Source organism: Mytilus edulis, chromosome 9, assembly GCF_963676685.1.
Source record: "Mytilus edulis chromosome 9, xbMytEdul2.2, whole genome shotgun sequence".
NCBI lineage: Eukaryota > Metazoa > Mollusca > Bivalvia > Mytilida > Mytilidae > Mytilus > Mytilus edulis.
Window position 1 is genome coordinate 56,180,716 of NC_092352.1, and position 12,923 is coordinate 56,193,638.

General features: G+C 32.4%; 1 protein-coding gene across 1 annotated transcript in view; it reads right to left on the bottom strand.

Moving 5' to 3' along the window:
- Nucleotides 1-1,850: 1,850 nt before the first annotated feature.
- The window catches only part of LOC139488612 (ionotropic receptor 25a-like), a 31,480-nt gene continuing 20,407 nt past the window's right edge, over nucleotides 1,851-12,923 (bottom strand). Inside the window, exons 4-13 of the mRNA XM_071274339.1 lie at nucleotides 10,389-10,570; nucleotides 10,010-10,147; nucleotides 9,222-9,305; nucleotides 7,934-8,041; nucleotides 7,155-7,247; nucleotides 6,634-6,825; nucleotides 5,386-5,704; nucleotides 4,038-4,593; nucleotides 2,773-3,013; nucleotides 1,851-2,177 (exon numbers count right to left, since the gene is read on the bottom strand). Of these exons, the coding sequence (XP_071130440.1) occupies nucleotides 2,061-2,177; nucleotides 2,773-3,013; nucleotides 4,038-4,593; nucleotides 5,386-5,704; nucleotides 6,634-6,825; nucleotides 7,155-7,247; nucleotides 7,934-8,041; nucleotides 9,222-9,305; nucleotides 10,010-10,147; nucleotides 10,389-10,570 (2,030 nt within the window). The 3' untranslated portion in view covers nucleotides 1,851-2,060. The remainder of the gene's footprint in view (nucleotides 2,178-2,772; nucleotides 3,014-4,037; nucleotides 4,594-5,385; nucleotides 5,705-6,633; nucleotides 6,826-7,154; nucleotides 7,248-7,933; nucleotides 8,042-9,221; nucleotides 9,306-10,009; nucleotides 10,148-10,388; nucleotides 10,571-12,923) is intronic.

Consider the following 12,923-nt stretch of genomic DNA (forward strand, 5'->3'; position numbering starts at 1 on the left):
CATCACTCAGTTTCAGACAAGAACTCTGAACAGGAATACGTGTGAAATTGTTTTTAAACAGTTTAATTTATTTTACTTCACGTTTGTATTAAAATTTCTCATCAGCAAGTTTGCCAACAAAGAGTGAGCTACAAGAATGTCATGTACATTTACTACTACACTGTTTACTGTTGTTGTTTTTAAAATTATATCGGGGATAACGGAAGTGCTATTTATAGATATGTTCTATATTTAATTATTTGTTACGCCCGCTATAAATTTTTGACCAGTCCGGTTAATCACCCTAGACGCTATATTTCAATATGGGGGGGGGGGGGGGGGGGGGGGTTAGTCCGAACCCCTCTCATGCGGGTCCACTCGAATACAATCTTAATTGACTGGGATTGTCAGTTTTCCTATCGATGGTCGGTGGTATTCTCTGGGCACTCCGGCTTTACCCACCAATAAAAGCTGACCGCCATGAAATAGCCTAAATGCGGTGCTTAAAAATGGCGTTAAAACACCAAAAATCAAATAAAATTAAATAAAAAAAAAAATAAGTGAACTAGATTCTCTTTAACAGTCAAAAACATGTTGTTCAGTGGTTGTTGTTTGTTGATATGGTTCATAAGTGTTTCTCATTTTTCATTTTTTTTTTATATTATAGATTAGACCGTTGGTTTTCCCGTTTGAATGAATTTACACTAGTCGTTTTCTGGGCACAAGACATATAACAAACGTTGACGCCAAATTATACTATAACTACAAATGTACATAAATTATAGCCAAATCAGAAATCAGAGCTTAGCATGACGGAGATGTTTTCCTTAATTAAAAATCATTTTAAATGTGTTTTAACAGCACGCGTCTCTTTATTGTTCTTAATATAATGGAAGTTTATGCGACTCTATACAAGTACATGAAGTGAGATTTTTAGCTAATTATAAAAACCTGGATTAATCCAACTGTGTCTACATTATCAAAAAGCGTGTACCAATGCAAGTCAGGAATATGACCGTTGTTTTATTTTCGTTCGATGTGTTTGAGATTTTGAATTTGCGATTTGATAAGGGACTTTCCGTTTTGATTTTTTGGAGTTTGGTATTTTTGGTATTTTACATTGCACAAGCACTTAATAGTCCGTTGCATTTTATCAACGAATCAGAAATAACGTTATTGTTGCTTTTGGTAAAGAAATACAGCATATTGAGGATCTGCTTTCTCCACCAGAACACATACAGCCACATTTATAATGTACGACTGGGTTTTGGTTTTTTTAACATATTTTCTGCTAATGTTGCAACATATATGTTTTAAGAAAAATACGTATCGAGATGTGGTTTCTTACTTTTGTACAAATACTATCAAGATACGATTATGGACGACAATCTTTCAAATGGTATATACATTTGGTTGCAATATAGCCCTATGCATGTTATGTAGATGCATGGCATATTTTTATATCCTCAATGTCAATCCACTACATGTAATAAATGGAAGTGGGACGTTAACGAACTTAAATATTTGATTTTACCCTATAGCAGTTTTGTATGAAATGAGATATGGGCAGCACATACACACCCCGTAAGACCGTGTTGGGTTATTCAAATGTGTATAAAAAAGGAGATACATGTAATAAGAAAATTTAATCAAAATGTTAATAATAAAACATATTAAACCGGGGGAAAAAGTTTGATAGACTCTTACATATGTATTTAATAACGAAAAGACATGAACTACTTTTCGAAAATTATCATGGTGTATTCAAAAAGCAATATCGATTTCCTAAGATGTTTTTATCTGTATTTTTTATATTACATTGCTTGTTTCTCTTAGCTTATGTGCATAAACTTTGGTACAATAAATTGACAACATTTTCTAGGATTTATTACAAAGACAAAATCTACAAAATTATTTTAAAATCAAATACATTAGAAAAGTGGTGAACATAGATAGCATGAGGTTTTTATGAGACAGTTATCTCATAACACAAAATAAACAAAATTATTGTAGAAAAATAAACTAATTAAGTTTCGTGGTGAACATAGATTGTGAATTACAAGAAAGTTATCTAATAACGGTCAGATATAACCGTATTTGTTCAAATCTATAACCGACAGGTTATCTTCGTCTGTTTTACGTGGAATTCCCAGCTCATCTTTGTCCTCAAATGCATGGTTATCTTTCATTTCCATTTTCTGCAACGAAAACAGGATATTTTTTTGTAGAATTCACAAACATTATAAAGCTTAAAAGACTCTTTACCTCTTATATTTCTTTTCTACCTATTTTTTTGTAACTAATCGTTATATGAACAGAAATACACTAATATCGTACACAAAAACAAATATTATATTACATCTGAAGCATATGACATGTTCATGAAGACTTGGTTTAATTTGAATAATAATTATTTTGGCCTGAAAAACTTACGTACCTGATACTATTCATTTCGGGAAAATGAGTTATGAACCCTAATTGTATTCATTCGTTTATATTGGCTTAAATATATTGCATTTTGAAAATATTCTCTAAATACACATGCAAAAAAAAACAATTGTACATATATAAAGCACACAGTAAGCTATATGTGTTCACAACTTCACAACTGTATTACAAAAGTGTCTGTAGGAAGAGAGATAACTGTCATTCCCTTACTCATATGTGATATCTTAATTTTTCGCTTTAAAATAAGTAATTATATTCTTTCTATGTATTTGACTCAACCCACATTTTCCAAACACCCATTAGTTTATCACTACTTTTTTGACTAATAAAATACACTTCACTTACATTTTCGTTTTCCTTAACCTTGTTGATTTGCTTCACACTCTTGTATCTCGTCCAAGAAAGCTCAATAAATAGTATAAGAAAGCTAATCCCACATCCAATTGCCATGACGATAAATATGCCACCAACAGCTTCCATAGATAATCCTTGGTTCCCTTCAGTAGACGGACAGGTAATCGTGCTATTCTTCCACCACTTATCCTTTAGCTCAGTTATAATTGTTTCCGATTGCATTTGTAATATTCTGAAAAGAATTCATATAATGACTTTTCTTTATTTCAGTCAAAATATTTCGCAATGGAAGACGAAATTTATTTGAAAACTGTTTGGCGAATGCAGATTAGTAATATAAGAAATAAGATGCGGTACAATTAGTAATAAGACCAACAAAAACAATGATGAAGGCGTAGGCAATTTTAACTATGCCCCATGATGCATAATCTGGAATATTGTGGATTCTTTTTATGTTCCTGGATACCAATTTTCATGGATTGCAGGTAACTTACCTTTTCGTGGATATGTGAGATCATGGTTTTGCCAAAGTCTGCATATTTTATAGCAATTGTGTAATTCGTTGAACATTTAAATTTGTGATTATTCTGTTTCCATGAAAACCACGATAATTGGTATGCAACTAATAAAAATGAATTTTCAATAAATGTAAAAGCACTCAATGCTTCCTTTTTCCCGTATATATAAGAAACTATTTTCCATATAAAGACCAATTGCATTTTAAATCTTTAGCATTATTACATATGTGAACGCCATATTAAACATATGAAACCGATTTAAAAATATTGTAGAATATTTATACTTAATATCTCGTTTTTTTTATTTGACGTATTCTTATAATACATTCAATAAATTGCAGAAAGATAAATGCTATTAAGCGATTTATTTGAATAGGAGTTTCTGCATGTCGGTTCTCGGTAAATATCTTTAACAGATTTGCATAGTAAAATATGTAGCTGTATAATTCAATTTTTTGTTTTTGTTTTTGGGGGCTGTTATTTGTAAGCATAGATATGCCCTTATGGTAACAGTGGTATAAAACTACATTTAATTTTCAGTATTATATAGCTACCTAAATATCTCTCGATCTTAAGTAATAATCATATTGAAATGTGTAGGATGTACAAAATGTAGAAAAATAAACAACATCATGGCCACATATTATCGTTTAACACGTGCTTATATAACATCCAAAATCGTCAAAGCGTCCAGTATTAAATACTGCATCCCTACTTATACAGAAAAGATATACTTACGTTTTCGATATTGAATCCAGAAGCGGGGAATTTTGCTGTAACACTAGCGCATACGGTTTGGAACTAAAGGGACTTCCGATCGTAAGAAGTCCACACTGTCTATTCATTTGATACTTTATCATTGGTGTTTCGTGAATGTATGCAAAGTTATCGGATATAAGCTTTTGAATGCCATCGTCCGTTGTTTGGACTAGACCAGTGGCTTGAATGGCGTTCCATATCTTCGTATACTTTTCTCCTAGAGGATATTCCCATACAGCAAAATTACCCACATTATCAGATTCGTAGCTCATTTCTTTCCATAAATCGTAAAAATTCTTTTCGATATTAGCCATTCTACTGAAGTATGTTTCACCAACGGTTCCCTTTAAAACAGAATATGATATCGAGGTCTGTGTAGATAGATCCTCCAATGATTCGATCGAGTAACTCAAACGTGATGACGTCATAAAAGCGGCTAAATTGGCTGTATACGTCCCCATCATTATTTGACAGAAGAACCAAAATCCAGCTACTAGAATTCGACTAGAAAATGTAATAGGACTGCGATCAGCACCTGTAAAAAAAGGAAATGTATTACTACTGTTATTTCAACTGATCGGGCGGAGCTTATGGTTTAATTTGCATAAGGACAGTCTGTTTGAAGATGTGTGTGATAAGGATGATTGCCGTTATAATTATTATAATTATTGAATTCTTTTCACCAATCAGTGTCACCAAACACATATACAAAAGAACTGAGTGTATGATATGGGAGAATAACTGCACACTTCATTGATGAGTTTATCCCGAATCTCCTGTCTATAGATGGACTGGTCTTAAATAAGCGAAACCCCGCCCAGTCAAGTGAAAGAAATCTAGTAATATCAATGTGCTGTTTAAAGTTCAGTAGTTATCAAAATTGGATTACGATGCTCATAATATCATCTTGTAATTCACAAATGGATACTGAAAGCTCTTTACTTCAGTATTGGATCAGATCAGAACAGCCAAATTGGTTTGTTTTTCCCGCTTTTTTGATTGCGTCTTTAATCACTGCTACTAGAATAATAAACAGTTTCTACTTGATTTTTCAAAGAGCGAAAATCATATATGCATTTGGTTTGTGGGGTAAATTCTTTTCTTTTAAATTGAAACAAGGGTATATTTCATCTGTATAATGTATTTCAGTAAATTCAGTTTCAGAACATTGCCCAATCCTGAGGACAAAATCCTCATCACGTCAGAGGGAGACAAACTAATGCAAAGATCCACAGGGACTGCCAAATGAGGCATGTAGTGACATTTTCATTAGCAAACTCTTAGAAAGAGTGTTATTCAATCCCAAAAACGTTTGTATATAATTTACCTGCTAACGTAATTGATCCCATAACAAACCATACGCATTCTTTAAAGCTAAACGGATTGTGTTGTGGTTTAGCAGCAAACGTTTTCAACTGAAGTCTATGGAAAAAGTACAGTATCCCAGCCGTGCTGATTTGAATACTAAACCATGTAACCCATACTATCCCTGTGAAAGCTGATGCAAAGGCAAACATGTCATTGTACACTGTTGGGTCGCGCATGAGTAATTGCAGTCCAGCAAAATCATAATAAGGAGCTGTGAAATCTATGACTGTTTCTCTTTCAGCTGTTACAGATATAGGTCCAATTCCAATATCTGCAGCCTGTAATAGAAAATACCCATGGAAACACATGCAGCAGGTCTAAACAATTCAATAAGTACCAACCTTCATCCTGACCTGAATCAATTATAGTTAAACATCATAACATAGAAAGTCACGCTATAAAATATCAATTGAATTTTACTAATATGAATGAAGATGTAACTAATACATCTGGTATGCTGCTCTCTGATCGGTTTGTTGTCTCTTTGACACATTTCTCATTTCCATTCTCAATTATATCGTTAACTTGACTTAACTTAAACGATATTTTTGTACATGTTGTAGTTTTTGTTTTGATTCGGAGGTTGCTTAGAAAGATGCATTTCACTATCAATTGCCTAAATTATTTTATAAGCCATTAGAAGATTTTTTATCAACATACAATTTTGTTGACTATATATTATATGGTATTTACGAACAGCTATGGTATGTATATTAATATTTTGTCTTTTCTACCATCAAAGAGCAATTAATCAGAATCGTCGTACGCTACGTACCTAGTCATATGCAATCATTTGACCTAGTACCCAAAAAGGTGTTTGAGTTTCTATATAATTTTCTGAATTGCTAGTGGAAAGAAACATCCAACGTATCGAAAAAAGAGTTCATGATTACTAGTAGCAGATCGAAAAGAGACAAATAAAAACATGTTAGAAATCAAAACAAATGATGATATTAGGATGAACAAAGATATATAGAACTTAACACGAAAAATTAAAGACTAAAACATGAACCCCATCACAAACCGGCTATGTTCGTGTGTGCTTCGGAAAGGTATACATGTAACTGCTATTGTCGTCCATAATTCAACACAACTTGTCAATGAGTAAATGAAGTAGATTTCGCTTAATATGCTTATTAGATGTCTCATTTGCAATCATACCACATCTTCTTTTCTTATATTATGTATTTTGTATAGTTTTACTTACCCCTCTTGCCACTTCCCCAATGATACCAGACCACGTTCCATCAGAACGTAGAACACCATATTCTCCATCCGGGACATAGTGAAAAGAGTACTCAAAACTAAGTCGTCTGGCTATCTCATCTAGTATATCGATCGTATAACCTTCATATCTTACACCGTCTTCTGTTTCTATTTTAGTTATGAAAGGAGGTTCCTGATAATACAGTAAGGCTTTTATTAACAGATTAACAGGCAAATATGTTGGTATGACACATCGGATGAAAAGGCAAATTCAATTAGTTTAATCGCAACAAATGTAGGTAGCAAAATCTGTATTAAGAAAAGAAAGAAAAAATGCCAAGCTTGACACATTTTCACTTTTCAGAAACATTGCAAAGAAAAACACACCAAGATAACGTGTTTTGATTTGATTGTTATTTTGTTCTTGGAAAGTCATCAAAAATCTCATCAGTTACGAATTTATTGTCACAATTTTAAATATACCCCGTTTTTTATCTTACACCAGGAAATAAATTTACTTACATGTATCAGAACAACAGTTAACCTATTATTTGAAATGTTGGGAAAAGCAACCTCCGTGGTATGCAAACCATTCGATCTTGTCCAATAGCCGATCTGCAATTATATAACAAACATGTTGATAGATCATACTTAATTGATACTTAAACTACTTGCTCAAAATATAACACATTTGACATTTGATCAAGGTAAAACTTACACGGTAGCATCTGTTGAAAGTTATTTATAGGATTGCACATGATTTTAGCATTTTAAAGCATATAACATATATGACATATATATACCTAAAGATACAAAATGATCTGGATTAAACGGCAATGAAACATCAACCCAACTAAACATTAAAGTAAACAGATTATACATCTTGAAGTCGTATTATAGTGTTTTGAATGATATATTTAACAATAAACCTTTTTTTACCATATAAAAATAAAAAGATGTGGTATGATTGTAAATGAGACAACCGGAGACTAAATGAAGTAGACGTTAGTAACTGCAGTTCACAGTCCGGCCTTAAACCATAAGTTAAACACATACCACATATATATACATGTATGTCAAGCTATAAACATGATTAAAAGCTCCTAAGTGATAAATGTAAAACAATTCATACGAGAAAATACATTGACTGATATACAAAACAATAAACAAAAACAAATATGATACACAGCAACAAACAACAACTACTAAATTACTGGCTCCCTAGGAAAAATGAATATAAAAAGTGGCGGGGTCAGACATGTAATCGGGCTCCAACCCGTACATTCAAGGATAATACTTACCAATGATTCAGTCATAGAACTTCCATTGTTGTTATATTTTATAATATTCAGTTGGGAAGAAGTATTGCTGGCGTTTATTGTTGTTGTTAAATACTCATTCAGGTTTTGCTGTAAAAAAAAAACCAAAGGAATCTGAATTTACAAAAAGCTGATCTTAACAATGTTATCTCGATCCAAAGTTCTGGTGCAATGTTTCAAGCATAGCAATATTATACCACAATCATTTTTCAATTTTTAAAACCATAAAGATATTCAAGGACTAATTAAATGGGTTAATGATGAGAGTTATGGTGTAGCAGTAAGTGCGTCTGACTACTAACACAAAGGTTTTGGTTAGATCCCCGGTCTGGTGAGAAAATTTCAGGGACGATGATAGTCCATCAGAAGGGGACGATAAATGGCTGACCCGTGTTAAGACAGAGCCATATATATTTCAAGTAAAAGACACCCTTGTAGATTTCGAAAAAAAGCAGGCTAATGCCACAACAAGGCAGCACTCTCACCCGCAAAGTCGAAAGGGATTAATATAAGTTGCAATAACTTGTTTCCAATCCACTATCAATAAATATGTTTACGGGTATGAGTAACAGGCAAACGACATAATAAACATGTTAAAAAAGAATTGAAAATTATATTATACGAGTTTCTTATACTTTGTTCCTAATTTTGTCATTTTTTTTTTAAAGGGAGACGGATTTATGTAAGTTTTTCTTGTTTCCGAATCCCTGTATTTATATTGTATAGTTATATTTTGTGCACTTTTTGAAAAAAAAATATTATTTAAACTAAAAAATATGTTTAAACTAATGGCACAAAAAGCAAAAGAACAACACTTGCAGTGGCGGATCCAGGGGGTCCGGGGTTGAAACCCCTCCTTTTTTGGGACGATCAATATATTTGAATGGGGACATGTGGTTGGAACCCCTCTTTTTTTAGGACGATCAATGCATCTGAATGGGGACATGTGGTTGGAAACCCCCTCCCCCTTTTGTCCTGGGTTGGGACCCTCCCCCTTTTTAAAATGGTTTGGATCCGCCCCTTGTATTGCTGTTGTTCATCTCAAAGTAACAATGAGGCCAATCCGATATAAATAAATATGTTTTAACTATTTACTACAAATAGAAATTCCATGTATATACTCGATTTTATATCCTCTAAATGTAGGTCAGGTGTAGCCTCAAACTCTCTTATAAGACCTTCTGATTATTATTTTCATGAAAGGAACGAATTAAAATCAAAAGCTATTTAACGAGAAATAATAATAAATAACGAAAAATACGATACTTACAGTTACGTATAACGTGTTGCTGACGTAGGTGTTAATTGCTTTCCATAAGTGTGAAAGATATACATCGTAATTATGCTCATTTACCTGCAAGAAAAATGATTTTTGCAAAACATAATTTTTATGTCGGTACAGCATTAAAATTTAGAAAGGATACCACAGAACTGACGTGTTTTACCCAATTAGTGTGTCGTTGGATTCAACATTTGTATATGAATTATCGCGTTTCATTTCATTAGAAATAATACGCTTTAAACTTACCACCTTTAAAAAGCACTTAATTATATGATAACATTACAATAAGAGGTAACCGTAGTATATCGATGAGAAAAAACTCAATATACAAATCACGTAATCGTCGAATATTCAGTACCCGCACCCGAAAGCTCTTGTCACATCTACCAACATTTGAACTTTATTCTTAAATTGTGTTTACAATAAAAAATTAGTTCACATAAAATGTTGTTAGTAATTGATTGATAATTGCGTGCTTAAAGTCCAGTAGCAAATATTCCAGGCATGTTTAAAATGAGGACAATCTACAAAAGAAGATTATGGAAAATCGGTCTACGTAGATAAAAGAGAAAAAAAAACAGTGTTTACAGGATAAGTACAGAATTTTGACTAGCAATAGGACACATCCGGACCTACTAAGAAGTTGTTGTAAATATTTTCCATTATGGCAGACAGCGACAAACGACAACTTATTTTTGATCAAATTGGTATTTTCTTTTTGTTCGTCCTATATTTGCATTGATATCTACCACTGGACGTTGAAGAAACATACTTACTTTATTATTACCCGTATAATTGGCATCATACTGGACAATGCACACAAAGGAAAACATTGTTATATTCCCAGGACATACAAATGAATCAAATGGTACCGCAATCCATTGGTCTTCCTTTCGATTGGCTGTATTGTTTGCCTAGAAACAATAATTTATAGTTATTAGTGCAGAAAATAAAGACATAGATGTTAAGCAGCAGTATAGCATTAATATTTATTTAGGTCAATGTAAAAAAAATATGTCAACAAGAGTGCACTTGACGTATTATATATTTTGGTCAACGAATTGACATCAATTTTCATTTTTTACTTATTTCAAAATGACGAATATATTAAAATTGCGTTTTAAACATGAAATTCTTTAAAATTGATTGACTTACTGTTACTAATATATCTACAATTTCTGTATACGTTCCAATGGCTATAAATCTATTTGTTGCCCCATCAGTTAAACTAGTGTACAGAGAATGTTCTAGGTTTGAGGTGTTCATGTTGTACATGTTATACAGACGAACTGAGTATAAGGTATCGTTGTCACTGACAAAGACGGATGTATCAATTTCTGAAAAAATTGACAGTCATATATATATTTATTAAAAAAGAAGAAGATGCGATATGATTGCTAATGAGACAACTCTCCACAAGATACCAAAATGACACAGAAATTAACAACTATAGGTCACCGTATGGCCTTCGACAATGATCAAAACCGATACCGCACAGTCAGCTATAAACCGCCCCAAAATGAAAATGTAAAACAATTCAAACGAGTATATAGCCTTTCTGCTTATAGGTTGCACCTTGTAAATACAGCTGTTTCTCAAAACACGCCTCTTTTGGGGAGTAATTGAATATTCATAGAAAATTCATTTTGTTTACATACTGGTTCCCAGGATTCCATGGTTCTAGGATAAGATTTTTTTCAAAACTTCATAGTAAAAGTGGTACAGTTTTAGCCGTAAAAGGAGTTCCTATGGGAAATTGCATTGTCAATATTTACAGAAATGCAACCTATACATCGTTAAACATCAACATGATAAGCACAGCATGGCATCTGAAGTATAGAGTTTACTTCATGTCGATTATACAAATTTGAAGATGTGGCATGATTTCAAATGATACATCTCTTCACAAAAGAACAATTGGTGTGTTAGATTAGCAACTATAGTATACCCCACGGCCTTTAACAATGAGCAAAAGTGATACTGCAAAAAATGCTATAAAAGACTCCGGAATGACAGTTCGAATGGGAAAACTAACGATATGGTTTATTTAAAGGCACATGCATGAAACAATAATCGAAAAACGAATATTGTGTACAGCAACAAACGGCAGAAAATGATTTACTGGCTACTGGCCTAGTGGTCAGACTTCAGTGTAGATACACAAGTAGAAATCAGTTTTAGGACATCAGTATAAGTCTCCGAATTATTGTTTCTTACAAACTGATATTATTCGTCAAAACTGAAAATAAAACCTTTTTATATGATATGAATCCGAAGCTTTTTTAGGATTGCCGGGCATCAGGAATACTCATGCATGTACCCAGAACAACTGAAAGTCAAGAATGTATTAACTAACCAAATAAACTCATCATATATACCTGGATTAAAATTGTGTACGCCAGAAGCGCGTTTTGTGTACCAAAATAAAGGCGTGTATAGTCCGCGAGTTTATTCTCCAAAATTGAACCTGACAGACCGGGGTATGGATTATAGAGTACGATAAGCAAGAAATAAGACAAAAAAATCAATTTCGTGAGGTGGTTTATTTACATTCCGCCATGTTTGTTATTAATAATGTAGAAGGCACTTTTATCATTTTCAAAACTAATATATTGTTATATAATCCAGTATTAATATGTTATTTTTATTCAATTTCAAATATATACCACTAAAATCTGATTGATAAATAACTCATCAGAGACGCAGGAATAAAAAGTTAAAAATAACAAATAAAGTACTAACTGAAGTTGTAAGGCATTGAGAACCCACAATTCCGAAAAGTTTCGCCAAATACCGTTAGATAATTAATTCCTATGGTAGAATATCCACGTGAATAGCTACAAATATATGTACATGTTTATGATACTACTGTGAAAGTATTTTTATTCGTGGGGTACCAATTTTCGTGGTTTTCGTGGATGACTTTATCCACGAATTTAAGTGTCCAACGAAATAATACCATTGTCCAAATCAAGACATGGAAAGATCCCCATCGGTAGGTTTGACTACTGAAATGATCTAGCCTAAAGAATATATTGAACACGTTGAATAACGCCAAATCTGAGAATACTTTAATAGCAGTCACAGAACTACAACCGCATGATAGATAGATAGATAGATAGATAGATAGATAGATAGATAGATAGATAGATAGATAGATAGATAGATAGATAGATAGATAGATAGATAGATAGATAGATAGATAGATAGATAGATAGATAGATAGATAGATAGATAGATAGATAGATAGATAGATAGATAGATAGATAGATAGATAGATAGATAGATAGATAGATAGATAGATAGATAGATAGATAGATAGATAGATAGATAGATAGATAGATAGATAGATAGATAGATAGATAGATAGATAGATAGATAGATAGATAGATAGATAGATAGATAGATAGATAGATAGATAGATAGATAGATAGATAGATAGATAGATAGATAGATAGATAGATAGATAGATAGATAGATAGATAGATAGATAGATAGATAGATAGATAGATAGATAGATAGATAGATAGATAGATAGATAGATAGATAGATAGATAGATAGATAGATAGATAGATAGATAGATAGATAGATAGATAGATAGATAGATAGATAGATAGATAGATAGATAGATAGATAGATAGATAGATAGATAGATAGATAGATAGATAGATAGATAGATAGATAGATAG